The sequence below is a fragment of the Sinocyclocheilus anshuiensis genome, unplaced genomic scaffold (genome assembly GCF_001515605.1).
Source record: "Sinocyclocheilus anshuiensis isolate Anshui unplaced genomic scaffold, SAMN03320099.WGS_v1.1 scaffold117, whole genome shotgun sequence".
Classification (NCBI taxonomy): Eukaryota; Metazoa; Chordata; class Actinopteri; order Cypriniformes; family Cyprinidae; genus Sinocyclocheilus; species Sinocyclocheilus anshuiensis.
Window position 1 is genome coordinate 316,265 of NW_015536624.1, and position 19,553 is coordinate 335,817.

Below are 19,553 nucleotides of genomic sequence, written 5' to 3' on the forward strand. Positions count from 1 at the left end.
TTTTTCCTTCCACTCAACTTTCTGTTAACATGCTTGGATACAGCACTCAGCTTCTTTGGCAATTAATGTTTGTGGCTTACCCTCCTAGTGAAGGGTGTCAATGATTGTCTTCTGGACAACTGTCAGATCAGCAGTCTTCCCCATGATTGTGTAGCCTAGTGAACCAAACTAAGAGACCATTTTGAAGGCTCAGGAAACCTTTGCAGGTGTTTTGAGTTGATTAGCTGATTGGCATGTCACCATATTCTAATTTGTTGAGATAGTGAATTGGTGGGTTTTTATTAAATGTGAGCCAAAATCATCACAATTAAAAGAACCAAAGACTTAAACTACTTCAGTCTGTGTGCATTGAATTTATTTAATACACGAGTTTCACAATTTGAGTTGAATTACTTAAATAAATGAACTTTTCCACGACATTCTAATTTATTGAGATGCAACTGTATATATGCATAATAAATGTTTTATCTTTTATTTTAGATGCGATTAATCACGACTAATCGTTTGACAGCACTACTTGCGAGCCACTGAAGTGATCAGCACAATGTGTGGGCGTTTTTAGGTTGCTTTAAGAGGAAAGAATATATCATCATAAAAAAAGAAATTAAATGCAATGGCACTTCATTTGAAAAGTGCCAAACAAAAACCTAACAATCTAATTAATAACAAACTGTTCTTGTATCTGATACGACTGACATTTAACCTCAGGTTTTCATGACTGCTATACACACTTGCCTAAAATTTTCATAGATGTTAATTTTTCATCCAAAAATATATATATTTTAGCTTTATAAGATAAAGATCTGCTTGAAAATTCCTCAAAACTTTCAAAAAAGTCCTCAAGTTTTAAATGTGTTAAAGTTAGTAATGCGTTTAGCTAAATGATAATGATTACTTGGATTGACATTGAAAAATAATTGGTGATGGAACTATTTTCAATCAGAAATTGCTAGTAAATTTTACAAATAATTACAAAGAAACATCAAGTAACACACTGAATTACACATGAAGCTTTGAAGACTAAAATAGTATTTTCTTGTTAAACTTACTCCAGTTGTTTTATTTGAAAAATCAAATCACAGTGTTTTTTTTCCTTTGCAGACACATTTGCATGCATAAAACACTGACACACGTTTTCAGAGTTTCTCAACAAAACAAGTGATCAAAAGGGATTTGATAAGAGAATATAACATAAAAGTATTTTATTTTATGTTATTTATATGTTTTTTTGTAATTATTTTATATTGTGATTTTTTTCACAATATAATGTCAATCTTTTGCAAGCATGTTTATGGTAACATCCCAAAGATGTATGTTAATACCATGTATGTTTCTCTTTTGTTTTCCCATCCAGGTGTAGTGTATAGCCATGGCTGCATGGGTGGGGGCGACAACAAGGGAAATGGGCCAATCGCTCATCAACCCAGACAAACCTTCAGTTTCAGCCTCTGCACTCCCTGGAGACACTGGGAAGCCAGCGTTGCGCCCAAAACCGCACCTCATGCCTAAACCATTTGCCCTGCAAAGAAACTCCACCGTCCGCCCAATCCGGGCCCCAAAAACCAACTTTAGCAGAGAGCTCCATCGAGCCGCCTCTTCTGAAGCACTTTTGGATATCAAAAAAGCTGGTGCTGGTGGTCCAAATCTATCAGAATCCCAAAAATCAGGCTCAAATGGCAGAGTAAATGGGTCTAATCAAATTGCAGCTCCTAAACCCGTCCCACTCGGCCCAAAACCTGACTTATTGGCTAAACCTAAACCAGAACCCACTAAGAGTCCTGGTTCTAATAACCAAACTGGTCCAAACTCAAAGCCTGCTGTGACCGCTGAAGATGTGAAGGACGTTCAGCCCAGGAGCAGAGCAAAATCTTTGGGTTCTCAGGATCAAAAGATTCTCAACCAGAAGGACCAAGGAGAAGCAGCCAAGACTGAAGCAGACGTCAAAGTGTCTTCACGATGCTGGCCGCCTCGGAATCGTCTCTCCGTTGAGCTGACCTCCAAGTTCGAGTCACCGTCTCAACCCGAGAAGGAGGTGAGGAGAGATGCTGAAACCAGCAAGACGGAGAAAGAGTGGCCGCCACATTCTCCTTCTGAGTCCAAGCCTTCGAAGCTTCCGGTGGATACAGGAGAGATGGGAGACGAGGACGTCAGCGGAGGCAGCATTAAGAGACGGATCAGCCTTCTCTTCGATCGATCTACAGCAGCTCAGCACAAGGACACTTTCGACAAAAGAGACAATCCAGCTTCTGAAATATCTGTTGATATTAAACAGAGAATCCAGAATCTGAGCTTGGACGTGCCCAGGACACGCTTGCCATCCACTGGTGGTCCTAAAAGGTTAGTGAAGCCTGTTTCATTTTCATCTCTTTTCATCTCTCTCTCGATAATTGTATTTCAATCATATTAGAAAACGTTTCAGCTATTGTTCAGCTTCAGCTATGTCTGTTATGACTAATGATTTGACACATCACACCGGTAATCAAATCAAGTTCAAGCACTGTCGTTGCACCAGAAGAAACAGCTTCACAAACATCATGACAGGTTTTTTTTTTATTCATTCTTATGCATTCAAGAACGAAACATGCGAGTGAGTCAATGAGCCGTTCCTTCATCGGATTCGTTTGAAAAAGCACTGAATCATTGAGGAACAAAACAAGTGAGCGAGTTAGTGACTCATGATTTGTTCGAAAAAGCTTGAATCATTCAGGAACGAAACAAACGCGCGACTCAGTGAGCCATTCATTCCGCAGATTCATTTGAAAAAGCGCTGAATCATTCAGGAACGAAACAAGGGAGCGAGTCAATGAGCCATTAATTTAGTGGATTCGTTCGAATAAGCACAGAATCATTCAGGAACGAAACAAGCGAGTGAGACAATGAGCCATTCCTTCAGCGGATTCATTCATAAAAGTGCTGAATCATTCAAGAACGAAACATGTGAATGAATCAATGAGCCATTCATTCAGCGGATTCGTTCGAAATAGCGCTGAATCATTCAGGAACAAAACAAGAGAATAAGTCAATGAGCCATTCATTCAGCGGATTCGTTCGAAATAGCGCTGAATCATTCAGGAACAAAACAAGAGAATAAGTCAATGAGCCATTCATTCAGCGGATTCGTTCGAAATAGCGCTGAATCATTCAGGAACAAAACAAGCGAATGAGACAATTATCCATTCCTTCAGCGGATTCATTCATAAAAGTGCTGAATCATTCAGGAACGAAACATGTGAATGAGTCAATGAGCCATTAATTCAGCAGATTCATTCGAAATAGCGTTAAATCATTCAGGAACAAAACATGTGAATGAGTCAATGAGCCACTCATTCAGCGGATTCGTTCGAAATAACGCTGAATCATTCAGGAACAAAACAAGTGAATGAGACAATGAGCCATTCATTCAGCAGATTCATTCGAAATAGCATTGAATCATTCAGGAACGAAACATGTGAATGAGTCAATGAGCCATTCATTCAGCAGATTCATTCAAAATAGCGTTGAATCATTCAGGAACGAAACATGTGAATTAGTCAATGAGCCATTCATTCAGCAGATTCGTTAAAAAAAGCTCTGAATAATTCAGGAACGAATGTTTCAGTTAAATATGTGACAAAATGTTCTTTCTTTTCATTTATTTAGTAGCCTAACATAAACATTTTTATTTAGAATCTGTTTCACAATTAACCTAAACATTTGATTTTTGTCAATTTTGCTGATTTGTCACCAAGATAATGTTATCTAGCTGACTAACTGATTTTGTTAAAAATTGCAAAATGATTTGCTATAGTCTTCAAAACATCAGTATAAACCAATCAATTATGATTTATGCAATCATTTATCAGAAAAAAAGTGTGTTCATGAATAATGTAGTTGAATAATTTGTTGCAAATATTCTTTTTGCATTGGCCTACTGTGGCAGTAACAAAAAAAAACATTTAATGACAAATATAAAAATTATTCTTAGCAAACATAAAAATGTAAATTATTTTGTGGTGGGGCCAATGGAAATGTTGGCAGGAATGTTAAGTATGTATACTTATATATGTTTCTAGTTTTATGTTGTCCTTATTTTCAAAGCTATAACATATTTCAAAACTCTTATGTTTGTAGTCCACCATCTGAGAAGACACCAAATGAGAGATCATCTGAAAAACCTGCAGCGACAGAAAAGGTGCCTGTTGACAAACCACCAAGTATTGCAGAAATCAAGAACTCTGCTGCTAGTGTGGAGAATGTAGAAGAAGAGGAAGACCATGAAGATGAAGAGGAGGACTATGTCCTTGTTCCTGTTTACCGAAGGCTTGGGACGAGCCTAGATGTGGAGACAAAGAGAAGGGAAGAAGAAGAAAAACAGAGAAAAGATGAGCAGTTAGAGAAAGAAAGACAACAGCGGGAAAGGGAAAGACTTTTGGAGGAGGAGAGGAAGGCAAGAGAAATAGAGAGACAGAAAGAGGAGCAACGCAAACGTGCTGAGGAAGAGAGAAAACAGGAAGAGGAAAAGCAAAGACAGATGGAAGAAAAGAGAAAGCAAGAAGAAGAACGAAAGAGAAGAATTGAAGAAGAAAGAAAAGAGGAGGAGAGGAGGAGGCAGGCAGAAAAAGAGAGGGAGAGACAGATTGAAGAGGAGAAGAGAAGGATTGAAGAAGAAAAAGAGAGACTGAGAGAAGAAGAAAGAGTAAAGAAAGAGAGAGAAATGGAAGAAGAGAGGAGAAGAATTCAGGAGTTGGAGAGACAGAAAGACGAGGAAAGACTGAGACAAGAACGAGAAAAAGAAGAGAGGTTAAAGAAACAGCGAGAAATGGAAGAAAGAAAACGAATGGAAGAAGAGGAAAGATTGAGACAAGAACAAGAAATGGAGAGAATACGGAAAGAAAAAGAAATGGAAGAAGAGAGACAAAGAATTCAAGAGATTGAAAGACAGAAAGAGGAGGAAAGATTGAGAAAAGAACGAGAATTAGAGAGACTAAAGAAAGAAAAAGAGATGGAAGAAGAGAGACAAAGAATTCAAAGACAGAAAGAGGAGGAAAGACTGAGAAAAGAACGAGAAATAGAGAGATTGCGTAAAGAGAGAGAAATTGAAGAAAGAAAACGAATGGAAGAGGAGAGACAGAGAGAAGAAGAAAGACTGAGACAGGAAAGAGAAAGAGAGAGACTAAATAAAGAAAAAGAGATGGAAGAAGAGAGGAGAAGAATTCAGGAATTGGAGAGACAAAAAGAGGAGGAAAGATTGAGAAATGAACGAGAATTAGAGAGACTAAAGAAAGAAAAAGAGATGGAAGAAGACAGAAGAAGAACTCAAGAGATTGAAAGACAGAAAGAGGAGGAAAGACTGAGAAAAGAACGAAAATTAGAGAGAATGAGGAAAGAAAAAGAGATGGAAGAAGAGAGAAGAACTCAAGAGATTGAAAGACAGAAAGAGGAGGAAAGATTGAGAAAAGAACGAGAATTAGAGAGACTAGAGAAAGAAAAAGAGATGGAAGAAGAGAGAAGAAGAACTCAAGAGATTGAAAGACTGAAAAAGGAGGAAAGACTGAGAAAAGAACGAGAATTGGAGAGACTAAAGAAAGAAAAAGAGATGGAAGAAGAGAGAAGAAGAACTCAAGAGATTGAAAGACTGAAAGAAGAAGAAAAAAGAAGACAGGAACGAGAACATGAGATGGAGATGGAAACGTGTGAAGCAGCAGAGAGAGTACGAGAGGAAGTTCCTACGAGTTATGATTTAATATCAACTGATGCGTCACAGACTCTGGTCTCCACCGTCCAGCCCGCTGACGTCTCGCCTCGACTCACACAAGTGACTTACGATGACTTTTCAGTGAAACCCCGAAGATGGGGAACTAGGGTGAGATGTTCCTCGTCTCCATCCAGAGAAACTCCTGCTGCTCCTCACCACATTCTACAGCCAGAATCAAAGTCCAGTCATCCTGGACCCCAAGAACCAAGCGGAGATCAGGTGTCTGTGCATGATCTGATCGAATTTGAACCTGAAGTTTCCAGCCCACACAACTCTACAGAAAGCAGAACGCACACATGTTTATTTGAGGCGGAAACTGAGTCCAAACCAGGGGATCTGCTGGAGCCAGAAACAGATGAGGTAAGACCAATAGTGGTTAATTAAATATTGCAATATAGTTATAGATTTTCACTGTGATATATATTTGACTTTAATAAAACAAAAAGCAACAAGAGACTTTACATTACAGGCACATCTTAATGTAAAAATATAAAAGTGAAAAATAATGTTGGAAGTATCTACATTTAGTAATAATAATCAGTGTCCAATCCAATCTTAATATTCTATAAAATATATAAAAACAATATAAAATAATATTACAATATAAAATATATTAAAAGTAATATTTAAAAATGATGTAATATAAAAATATAAAACTTGAAAACTTGTCAAAATATTTACATTTATGAATAATAATAATCAGAACAATTATAGTATGGCACATCTTAATATAAAATGTATATACAAATATAAAAATGAAATATTTTAAATAAAATATACACTTAGCGATTAATCGCGATTAATCGGTTGACAGCACTAAATATTTTATAATATAAGAAATAATAAAATAAAATAATATATTTAATAAAATAATAATATAAAATATATACAACTAATTATAATAATATATAAAATATTTATATAAAATAATGTATATAATTATAATGTAAAAAAAAAACTTTTGGAAATATTTACATTCATTAATTCATTTTAAAAATCTGAATAATTTTGTCTATTAGCCTGACTGAAATCTGAAATGCAATGTAGCAACTTGGCACCTTTATATATAATGTGCAATCATAGGTGTGCAATTATCTGTATTTCAAACACGGCTCATGCAATCAGAATCAGTTATAAAGTATATTTAAATTTTAATGAAAATAGGCCCTTCTAACCTCAGCTGGTTGTAAACACTAGTGGAACACACTCAACAATTTTGGCCTTTTTGGCTTTCAGTAGTTTAAAGGGATAGTTCACCCAAAAATGAAAATTTGATGTTTATCTGCTTACCCCCAGGGCATCCAAGATGTAGGTGACTTTGTTTCTTCAGTAGAACACAAACGAAGATTTTTAACTCAAACCGTTGCAGTCTGTCAGTCATATAATGGAAGTAAATGGGAATCACGGCTTTGAGAGTCAAAAAAACATACACAAACAAAACCAAATTAAACCCTGCGGCTCGTGACGATACATTGATGTGTAAAGACACGAAACGATCGATCTGTGCAAGAAACTGAACAGTATTTATATCGTTTTTTACCTCTGTTTCACCGCAATGTCCAAATTGTCCTGAGCGCGTTCTCAGCAGCCGGCGCGTGACGCGTCTTCTTCTTCTTCTTGCTTTACAGCGGATCGCAGACTTATAAGTGCATTACCGCCACCTATCTCTCAAATGGACCATTGAAAAAAAGTGAAAGTGAAAAAAAAAGTGAAAGTGACGTTGCTCAAGGGCACCTCAGTCGTGGTATTGAAGGTGGGAGAGAGCACTGTACATTCACTCCCCCCACCTACAATCCCTGCCGGTACGAGACTCGAACCCACAACCTTTGGGATATAAGTCCGACTCTCTAACCATTTGGCCATGACTTCCCGTACTATTTGACACTCCTAAACGAGATTGTAGATAGAGTTTGACAAGCAGATAAACATCAAATTTTCATTTTTGGGTGAACTATCCCTTTAATGCACATAGCAGCCAATAGGGGGTTACTAGCTGGTTAGCTTTAGCAATGAACCCCTGCTAGTCAATACATTATGGGGGCAAACAACACCTGCCTTTATAACCAGTCATTCAAAGGTAACCAGATGTCATGAAAGTCTTTGCAATCAAAGTATTAATCACTAAAATATTATGTTATTGTAAACATTTTACCAGTCCCACATTTTGTTTTTAAGGGCTCTTAACAGTGTGAAATACACTGTTCAACACCGTTTGTTGAAAGCAGATCTCATCTGTTAGCGTTAGTTTTCATCTCAGTCACATTTACAGATGCATGTATCTTTATAATATACAACCTACATACTGTCATTCTAACCTAATCTAAAGACAAATGTATGTAATTTGCTCAGTGGATGTTTTTATGTTTGTTGGAGAAAAATAGTATCTGGATTCACCAAACTTCACAAGCATTGTGTCTTAATAAGAAACCGGCAAGAATTGTAAATGTCCAGACTTGTATAAGCACAACTTGCACGCCCCAAACTTGCTAAAAGTCAAAAATCTAGCTTGCAATATCACCTATAGAGAATTGCATGATTTTTTTAGTGACAGCAAACATAATCTCTTCTGAGCTCACAGTCAGGGTACGAGAAACTCTGTTCAGCTGATAGGGTTGCTCTTGTAGGGTTGATCCGCGTCTTCAGGGCAGGGCCCTTTGTTTCCATTGATTGTGTCATGTTGGAATTTCCCATTGGTGTCTTATGACGGCATAGAGTGATGTCACCGCAGTCAACGCTGCTTTGTGTTGGGTGTGTGTGTGTATATAGATGTGTTTATTCTTACATGACACTTGTCCTTGAGTCAGGCCTGTGGCATTTTCAAACAACACCTATCGACCGCATTTGAGCAACAGATTATACAAACATTGGCATTGATTACATGTACACCAGTCTGATTACTGTGCATTTAATCCAGATTAAATTAATATTACATTGTTTTTAGGATGTCTACATGAGACGGGGAACCTCTTCAGTTGTGTTTGCATGCTCCTTGACCTTGTTTTCATTACTCCCTAATGAAATATAGTTGTTTTACAGCCGTTTTATCACTATTCTCTTGTATACAGGAATACAAAAAAAAATTTTTTACAATAAAAACATTTGATTGTAGTACTTTTATAAAATTAATTTCAATTAAAAATTACATCAGTGAGGAGTTTCAAATTATTCAATTATTATTAGGATGTCTACATGACATGGGCAAACCTCTTCAGTTGTGTTTATGTGCTCCTTGCCATTATTTTGATTAAAAATATAGTAATATAATATATTGTTTTACAGCCATTTCGTCTCTATTTTCTTAGCAACAGAATACAACACAAATACAGTAGGCTTGTTTGTTGCTGCTGTTTTTATTTGCTGCTTCAAATGCAAAATAGTCCTTGGTTCTTGTTTATCCGAGTGGCAGAAATGCAATTAAATTGTACAGGATACTTACCTGTATAGTGCAATTAAAACCACAGTGCTCCATGTATTTTACTGTAATTATGATCAGAATTGCATCATTTACAATATTCTGATGACATGAGAACCAGTGTAATCACTGCCATAACATAACAGTGCTTTCAGCTGAGGACACGCTGGATTTGATCAAACTCTAAGTATGCTATATGGTTTAGTTTAGTGAGCACCACTAATTATGGTTTACAGAGCTGAACTTGGTTCCTGTGAAAAGTTTTGGGGCCAGACGGGGAAGGTTCTCTGCTCCGATCTTCATGTAAATGATTTGCAAAGGCCTGTAGGTTTGGATGTTTACTTTCATATGCAAAGCAGAGAAGAAAAGGGTGGTTCACGCTTCAAATTATCCTACAGTTTAAACTCCAGCATGTTTGAAACAGAAATAGCAAATTTGCAATGACGTAGAATTATTTGAATATATTATAATATAATAATAATAATAATATTTGTCTTCTGTATTTTCATGTGAACTACTGGTTGAATGTGTAGGTCTACAGATTAAAACTTTATTGGGTCTTACTGTGTGTTTACATCGGGAAAATAGAGAAAATATCTGTGCATGTGTGGGATTTCTCTGGTTTATGTATACTTTTGTTCACAGAACAGTTTATTAAAATGTTCAGCATCCATGTGAATGTGGGCTTGGAGGGTATTTAATGAAATATATAAATTTAATATATAAATATATTAAGTTCATGTGTTTACATTTTTTAAGAGAGGGGTACAAAGGTCAGCATCATTATTTTTTTTTATATATAGGCCTATTAACAATTATAATATAAAATAAATAAATGTAAAAGTTAAAAACCTTTCCAAATATATTCAATTTATTAATAATAATTTGAGTATTTTTGTCTATTAGTCCATTATTATTATTATTATTATTATTATTAAACACAACCTCTTCAGTTGTTTACATGCAAATTGCCATTATTTTGATTATTCATTAAGAAATATGATTGTTTAACTGCCATTTTGTTGCTATTTTGTTGTACCCAGCAACACAAAAGATTCAATAAAAATAAAAAGTTTCTGAAAAAGGCTGAAATATGGTAAAATTTGTAATATTTTGAAATAATATAAAAAAATAAAATTTATTATAAACCTGTTTTCTTTTTTAATATTTAAAAAATTTAAATAGAATTAAATAAAATTAAACATAAAATATAATAAAATGTAATTGTGATGTAAATGTGATGAAAAAATTGGAATTTTCAGCAGCCATTACTCCAGTTTTCAGTGTCATATGATCCTTCAGAAATCATTATTTATATGAAATACAAATCTTTTGTAACATTAGAAATGTTTTGTCTTTTTTATGTACGGAGAAGTATACGGTTGCTTGGTGGTTGCTATGGTGTCGACATACTCTAGATATCATTTAGTTCTACAAAGGTTGATAGGATTTGCCTGTTTTATTGTCTGCCAGGTGAAAATTGTTCTTTCATATGCTTAGTAAAGTAATATCATAACATAAGAGAATGTTTTCCTAGTTGCTATGAAATTCATTATGATTACAGTATGGTACAGTATTTCTACCTCTTAAGCTCTTGTGATAGGATTTAATTTAATGTAGTTCCAAAGAAGCCATTTGAGCTGTTCAGAAAGGGTTATGAAATATGATTCTCAGTAATGTCAAGTGGATCTGTTTCTCAAATAGTTTTTATCTATCTATATCTGTCTCTGTCTGTCTATCTATCTATCTATCTATCTATATCTGTCTGTCTATCTATCTATATATGTCTCTGTCTATCTATCTATCTATATCTATCTATCTATCTGTCTGTCTGTATGTCTGTCTATCTATCGCAAAATGCATTGTGAAAGCCAATTCATGCAATATCCTTCCCATCTTTATTTCATGCTTACAATGGCTACTACATAGTTTCTTATCCTGTATGATTATTTAGTGTGGAATAAATGTCCTCCAGTTAAACTTATACTTACTCTAAGTGTAACAGCTGGTGTCAAGGATACCTATATCTGTCTGTCTGTCTGTCTGTCTGTCTGTCTGTCTGTCTGTCTATCTATCTATCTATCTATCTATCTATCTATCTATCTATCGCAAAATGCATTGTGAAAGCCAATTCGTGCAATATCCTTCCCATCTTTATTTCATGCTTACAATGGCTACTACATAGTTTCTTATCCTGTATGATTATTTAGTGTGGAATAAATGTCCTCCAGTTAAACTTATACTTACTCTAAGTGTAACAGCTGGTGTCAAGGATACCTATATCTGTCTGTCTGTCTGTCTGTCTGTCTGTCTGTCTGTTAGTCAAACTAATGCAGAGTCAAGTATAAAGCACCTGATTCAGCAGTGGTTTGCATAAGGGTTTTGTGGTTTAGCATTTCTCTTCCAAAGTTCACAGATACAGAAATGTTCCCACATAAAACCTTTTCCTGTTTTCTCTCTCGGTCCATCTGTATTTTTCTATTTCAAATGCAGTGACACATAAATGTCCTTGATCTTCTTTCATCCCTTCCCCCTTTCTCTCTCTCTCTCTGTTTCTCTGAGCCGGGATGTTGTCACTCATTTGAGGGCTGTGTCTGTTTCCGGTACCTGTTCGTACCTGCAGCGTGTCAAGCGTAAGCGGTGGGCTTGCCAGAGTGCTGCTATGTTTTTTTTCCATTGGGGTCTGTGAGAATTGCACAAGAGGAAGCTTACGAGACTTTAATATCTGGATGTCAGAAGATTGTATTCCCAGATTTGTGTTTCTACCTCATCTAAACAAGAAGATTTCACCGGAGGAGATCAACTGGAGAATGGATTGACTTTAAATGTGTGTGTTGCGGAAGAACGTGCTGGAAGAGCATCAAGGATTGATCGACAACCTGAAGTGTTTTCTGTGATGGACATTGGCGTAAAGTCTGGTCCAGTTTGGATCACAAATCAAGATGCCTATAGAGATGCCAATGCATGTCGGCTATAACGCCCTCTAGACCTCATATCTGGGATTTATTTCCCAAAAAAATAATCGATTTCCACCAGATACCATATTTTGTCAATTGGGTGAAAGAAGATGCAGTTCTTGGGTAACAAACTGTCCGAGGCGCAGACGCAGGTGTCGGGATGGGTGGGCAACATGCGTCGCTCCTTACAGGAGGCAGTGGAGCTGATGTCGGGCACTCTGGAGCATGAGGAAGAGGAGGAAGAAGAACAAGTGGGAAGGTTTGAGAGGGCCATCTCACCGCTGAGAAGTTTTGCGGCTCGTGGTCGACAGTCCCTTCGAAATCTCTCTCAGCAAAGCCGGCAGCGTTTTTCCCAGCGCAAACGCATGACTGCGGCAAACTCAAATAATGTAAGACTATGCTGAATGTTTTCTGCTTGCTTTCTTCTGTTGCTTCTTGCTCTATCAGCCGATCTTTAAGGCATTGTACTTTCTTTGACAGGTCTTCAACAGTGCGTTACAAAACATCCATGACTGTTTTTACTGCATGCTCTCAAAATATGCATAAAGCACAAATGTTATTTGGAAAGTTACGATTTGTGAAAGATTTGGTGTTGAGACTAAAATTATTATTTTCCGAAAAAATAATTTTAACTGAATGGTTAAAAAGGCCTAACATTGCCTAATTTGATGATGCAAAAATATCAATAAAAACTTTCCATTCTGTACAGGTTTTTTTTTTTTTTTTCAAAATACGATTTTTCAAATTATTTATATCTGCCTTAATGCACTAAAATAACAAAAGCAGTCAAATGTCAAAAGGTTCAGCTTTAATGACAAAAAGAAGTATTCAAAATATAATTTAACTTACAACCTGCAAAGGTGTGGAAAAATAAGTTCAAATACTCTGTATAATATCAAAGAAATAAGCACTTTGGATGTAGTAAAACTGGTCATGTTTGCATTTTTTTTTCTGTCACTGGCCTCAGTTCTCACCTTGAAATCAGGATTAGGCATGACATAATGTCTTTAGAATAATTCATGCATTAAAGAATGAGCTGAGAATTGAAGAAACAGTTGTAATTTGTCTCAGAGAAAGACAATGAATCATGTCTTTGTGCAGTTTTTCTTTTGATTTAGGGATAATACAAAACTTCTTCATTTTGTCGAAAAGCAAAAATGCTACAAACTGCATCGTATTCGTAAGAAGGTGTAAAACTATGTTTGGAATCAGCACCTAAAAAGTAGTAAGAAACAACAAGTATTGGATTTCATTCAGCAGTGATGCAGGGAGATATTATTATTATTCAATAGAATCCAGTTCCTGTCACTGCACACACACGAGTCAGTGTATTCACATCAAATACTGTTAAACAGGATGTGAGGCATTCTGAAATCATTCGGAATCTCGAGCTGTCTAGGCTTGTTTTTACTCACTCGTAAGTTTGCTTATCTTCTCATTTTGGAACTTCTTTTCCCTACATGCATCTCTGTCGGTCATGACAGGTCTTGATCCACCCAAAACTCACAGAATTTGATTAACTTGGTCAATATGGCATCCATCCCACAGACATGCGCGCGTGTGTGTGTATACAGAAGTTTTAGATAGACATACACTTCACTACATTTAAAAAATTTGGGGTCTGTAAGATTTTTAAATGTTTTTGCAAGTCCCTAATGCTCACCAAGGCTGCATTTATTTAATTACAGTAAATTACAGTAAAAACAGTAATATTGTGAAACTTTATTACCATTTAAAATAAGTTTTCTATTTTAATATATTTAAAATGTAATTTATTCCTGTGATGCAAATCTGAATTTTCAGCATCATTACTCCAGTCTTCACTCTTCAGAGTCACATAATCCTTCAGAAATCATTCTCATATGCTGATTTGCTGCTCAAAAATGTCTTATTATCAGCATTCAAAACTATTTAACTGCTTCATTTTTTTAATTATTTTTTTTGTCTAAACTGTGAGGCATTTTTCATCAGGATTTTTTTATGAATAGAAAAGTTCAAAAGCACAGCATTTATTTGAAATGTCTTTACTGTAATTTTTTTAACAAAAAAAAATCTTCCTGACTGCAAACTTTTGAATGGTGAAATTAGTCTGCATAAAGTTTGACGGTGTGTTTTAGTTCAGTAGTTGCTGCATGACTCATGGCTTGTTACTAAAATATCACGGGACGACTCTAATAGTGCTCATAGAACAGCAGAGCAGTCATTTAGTCCTCTCCTAAATTTCCCTAGTGATTAACTGCAATTTAAAATTAAAATTAATTTAAAATTAAAGCCGCGCATCATCGTTTTCCGATATACATGCAAATTCTGGTTAAGCATTATGCTGCATTTTTAGCAATTCTGCATGTAGTCTATTTCTAGGCTTTTTTACAGTTTCCTTTTTCACATAGATCATTTATGTTTGGAAATGAATAGATGTCAATTAATATTTCAATACTATAGAACATTACAAATAAGGTGTTGTTTACATGACCAAGAATTCCAGTGAATTCCACTTGGATAGCTGTGTTAAATAACAGGTGCATAATTGGAATATGACCAAATTCCAATAATAATCCGATTTTCATGATCATATACATGTAGTCATTGCAACAGGGCTGTTTCCTCTACTATTTCTTTACTCCTTTAAATCTAGTTCCACCATTGTTTCAACAAGTCGTTGAAAACTTATTGTGAGTTTTACCGTTTTCGAATCCATTCAGCCGATCTCCGGGTCTGGCGGTAGCACTTTTAGCTGTAGCTTAGCATAGATCATTGAATCTGATTAGACTGTTAGCATCTGGCTCAAAAATGACCAAAGTGTTTCTATATTTTTCCTATTTAAAACTTGACTCTTCTGTAGTTACATCGTGTACTAAGACCGACGGAAAATTAAAAATTGAAAAATTTCTAGGCCAATATGGCTAGTAAATATACTCTCATTCCGGCGTAATAATCAAGGAACTTTGCTGCCGCACCATGGGTGCAGCAGGCGAAATTATATTACGCAGTGCCTGAAAATAGTCCCCAGCTAGGTAACTTCCAATAAGCCTATTTTCAGGCGCTGCATAATATCATTGCGCCTGCTGCACCCATAAACTCAACTGTTTAACTCTAGGGGAGTTGGAAAATGAGCCTATTTTCAAAAATAGTGGAGTGTTCCTTTAAAAAGGTAGGCACTAGTATACAAAGTTGCATCTTAGCTGTGATGCAAGATTAAATTGTAACAGTTGTTATGAAAAACAAAATTCACACATCTGACACATCGACCAAACAGAAAAACGTGTTGGCCGATTAGGGTAGGAAAATTTCCAGATAATTTCCCAAACTTTCCAGAAATTTTGGACACTTTCAGGTACTTTTTGGAAAAATTTTTGGAAAGTCTAAGTAATATTCCGCCCCTTTGCAACCGGCCAATGCCGATAATTAAGAAATGCCAAATATCAGCCGATGTATCAGTTTACCACTAACATTATTTCAAAAGAGTATCTTTTTAAAAACCATTCTTGGCTTATCAGTTGATATATATTTTAGTAATATATATATAAATAATTTAGAACTTATTTAATTTACTTTATCTGTATTATTTCTGACAGCTACAATAAATGCTACAATATGAAGCTTTGTCTGGTAATATTAATATATATTCAAATTGTGATTTTTATTGCTGTTATTGCCTCTGATTTGAAAAAAAAGTGGGTTAATATAATTCATTTTTTAGGTGATTGCCCCCAACCTCTGTTATTTATTTTGATCTTTGTCATTATATTTTGACATTTTTGCCACACACGTTTCTTATACCAAAAGCATCTTGCAATTTCCCCCAGTTTCCATTACTTCAACACTGAAAACATTACAAGCAGCATCTTTAAGAGCCTCCAACTGTGTGTCAGTATAGAAGAGAAGTGAATCAGAAGAGGGTCTGTTTATTCTGAGTAAATCAGGATATAGTCCAGCAGTCATTGCTGTATATTTATGGAATTGTCTCTGTAGAATGAACATTACTCAATGTCCTGTTCACAGAGAGCTTGTTTACGAGGAAGTGTTTTGTTTCCTAGTAATGATGTGTGTGTGTGTGTGTGTGTGTGTGTGTGTTTGTAGCTGAGTGTGAGTTTTAACTTATCACTTAGCACCAAAATGATAGGCTAACTTTTTGTCATACCTGCCAACAGAATGTGAATTGAGAATTTACTGATCATAAATTATTATTCATTTATTTATTTTGCCTGCTTTGAAGTTGTATTTTGCTTTATGCATTATGCAATTCTAGTAACACTTTAGTTTAGGGACCAGTTCTCACTATTAACTAGTTGCTTATGCATATCACTATATTTATTAGTACTGATAAAGTATTATAATGCCTTATTCTGTATGACAATATTTTAGATCCTTTAATCCTAACCTTAACAACTACCTTACTAACTATTAATAAGCAGCAAATTGGGAGTTTACTGAAGCAAAAGTCATTGTTAATAGTTAGTAAATAGTGAGAATTGGTCCACAAACTGAAGTGTGACCGCAATTCTGTTACATGCAGTTACACTACAGTACATTTTCAAAATACGTATATATTCTAGCCATTTGGTGAAATTTCATCTATCATAAAAACACTGAGACCTACAAATATTTTGGTCTTCGGAGTTTCGTTTTAATAGCTTGACTTCAGGAATGTGTCATGCCATGAGGTTCATTAAGAAATGACAGCAAAAGAAAACTTTTTTTTTTTAAATCAGCTGAATCCCTTTGATCTAAAGTATATACTTGAGGATATTTAAATTAATATTTCAAGAATTTAACAGCACATTTGCATGGTCTCTGATGTCAGTTAACTGTCACATGACATGCAAGTGAACAAATATTTTATTTCATTTTAGTAAGTGGTATATTTTAATCTTTTATTTTGGTCATTGATATTCTTCTTCAATAGGGCGTTTATTATTCTATTATTATTCTACTTTAAGAAGTCTGTCCTCATAGTCCAAAATCTTTATATACTGTACTCCTTCATGTAAATGACTACTTTTTAAAGATAAAGTTATTATCATTAACTAAAAACTAAGACTACAACAAACAAACAAACAAACAAACAAAACATTTTGGTTAATTGCAATAACACTGGAATGTAAATATTAGATGAAAACAAACGAAACGAAAATTATAAAGTGAAATGTGCATGTTTAAGTTGCAAGTATAAGCACTACATTTTCTAACTGAAAATAAATCATTAAAGCTGAACAATGCTATTTTAGTATAATTGAGATACTATTATAGATTATATTAATATTTAGTAATATATTTATATATTTAATATATATTATATTATATTATATTTTAGTTATTTTTATACATCATTATACTAAATCAAAATTTGAAATGTTGCCTTGGCAAATATCTAAAATAAAATCATTTTGTTTATTTATATATTTTGCTTAATTTTAGTTAAAGTTTATTTTAAGTAACAAAAGTTTTTTTTTTTTTTTTTAGTTTAGGCTTTAGTTCTGGTTAACTATAATAACCCTCCAACTGAAATACAAATAAATTAAACCTCGATAGTAATATTGTTTTGGTGGTTTGGTGGCAAGCTGTTTATAAAAGTAACTTGATCAACCAGCATGGTCTTCCTAGTGGAGCTGGTTTAGCTAGTTAAAGAGCCTGGTGGCTACACCAGCATCCACAACCCAACATATAAAGCTGGTCTTTTCAGCAGGACTTCACTGTAATCTGAGTTTTGAAGTACGTCTGTGTTTGTTTGCTCTTATTAAACCCTTCAGGGTCAGTTGAAGGACGGTGAACCCGAGGAGCATGGAGTTGCAGAGCAGGACACAGAGAATCTCATCGGGGAAACCGACGAACAAACTGAAAACAACGACACTGTTGATGAGTAAGAAATATCTGCAACATGATTCCTCATCACTTTCATTGCCACAATCAACCTTCAGTTGTCTTTTGAACATCTGAGTATCTCATTTAGAGCAGCGTTGTGGAGCTACTAACTAAAACTAGCAATGCTACTGACTTTTTCAGTGTCTGTCGCTTTTCCAGTAACAAGTTATTTTCATCTCCCTCGGTGTCAGGTGACAAAATTACGATAATGCTGTATTTTTATGTTCTGTGTATACAGTCTTGCAGCCAAATGTGTTTATGAGGGAATAATAAAACTCTCAAGTCTCTTAAAAAGCCCTCAACTAACTTCAGCAAATTGTGTTTAGATGATTCGTTATATTGAACTGTTTCATTATATTAACTGCTTCAAAAAAGCGATTCAGTGATTAATCACTCAATATTTAATCTTATTATTACATTATTTTGTTAAATGCTGCTTTTTATCTACATGCTTATATCTAATTAGCATTTTATAGTTTTATTACTGTAAATTTGTGTGTTCAAGTTTGATGTCATCCTACATGAGATCCACACTTGTTATATTTTGGATAAATTGTGTTTTTATTAATCAAAGGAATTACATAACTTGCAGTGTTACACTAACAGATCCAGTAGCTTGTAGTTTGACAGTGTTAGTTTTGTTATTATTGATATACTATTATAATTTTTTTGGTTCGTTTTTTCAAAATTAGGGTTAACTACATTTTAGTTAAATGTTTTTTTTTTTGTTTTTTTTTTGTAGTTATTGTTTTTTTTTATGTCTATGTAGTTTTTTATTAATTTTACTACATCAATTTAAACTAAATTAAAATTTTAAATGTTGATTTGGCGACTACCTAAAATAAAATACTTTTTAATATTTTTGATCAGTTAGCATTTATTTTATTTTGATTAAGAAAATGATTTTTATGGGTTTAGTTAACTATGATTAACTATAACCCTGGTTTAAACTATCCTTCCCAACACTGCATTATATGTATTTACCTTTACACTAACAGTCATCAGACATCAGTTTTGCTTAGACTGTCTCCTAGTGGTCATGAAAAGCATCAAACATCAGTTTTCTCTCGGTAGAGTTACGTGTGGGTTGATTTCATGTTTTTATCTGTTCAGTCCCGCTACACAGATCAGAATCAATCAAGCCTTGCGGAGACTGACTCAGGCCAGACGACGAAATACATCTACTGATTCAGACACAGCAGACGTCCCAGTTCAGGAGGAGCCCGAAGCGCTACCGGTTCTTGAGGTACATTTCAATTACAACATGCCTGCTTGTGTGTGTGTATGTTTTTGTATATTTTATTTATATATATTATGTTTATATTTATATTATTTTTAGTGCTGTCAAACGATTAATCGCGATTAATCGCATCCAAAATAAAAGTTTTTGTTTACATAATATATGTGTGTGTTCTGTGTATAAATACACACACGTGCATGTATATATTTCAGAAAAATATGTTATGTTTATATATTAAATATATTTATTTATAATCTAAATTATATTAATATAAATATAGACATAAATATTTTCAAAATATATACTGTATGTTTGTGTATTTATATATACATAATAAATATACACAGA

The 19,553-nt window shown here is 34.6% G+C and overlaps 1 protein-coding gene across 1 annotated transcript in view; it reads left to right on the top strand.

The window, feature by feature from the left end:
• LOC107704799 (trichohyalin-like) overlaps window positions 1-19,553 on the top strand; it is a 30,159-nt gene that overhangs the window by 3,564 nt on the left and 7,042 nt on the right. The window contains exons 2-6 of the mRNA XM_016507828.1: window positions 1,355-2,337; window positions 4,111-4,543; window positions 4,628-6,094; window positions 17,854-17,963; window positions 19,079-19,211. Of these exons, the coding sequence (XP_016363314.1) occupies window positions 1,370-2,337; window positions 4,111-4,543; window positions 4,628-6,094; window positions 17,854-17,963; window positions 19,079-19,211 (3,111 nt within the window). The 5' untranslated portion in view covers window positions 1,355-1,369. The remainder of the gene's footprint in view (window positions 1-1,354; window positions 2,338-4,110; window positions 4,544-4,627; window positions 6,095-17,853; window positions 17,964-19,078; window positions 19,212-19,553) is intronic.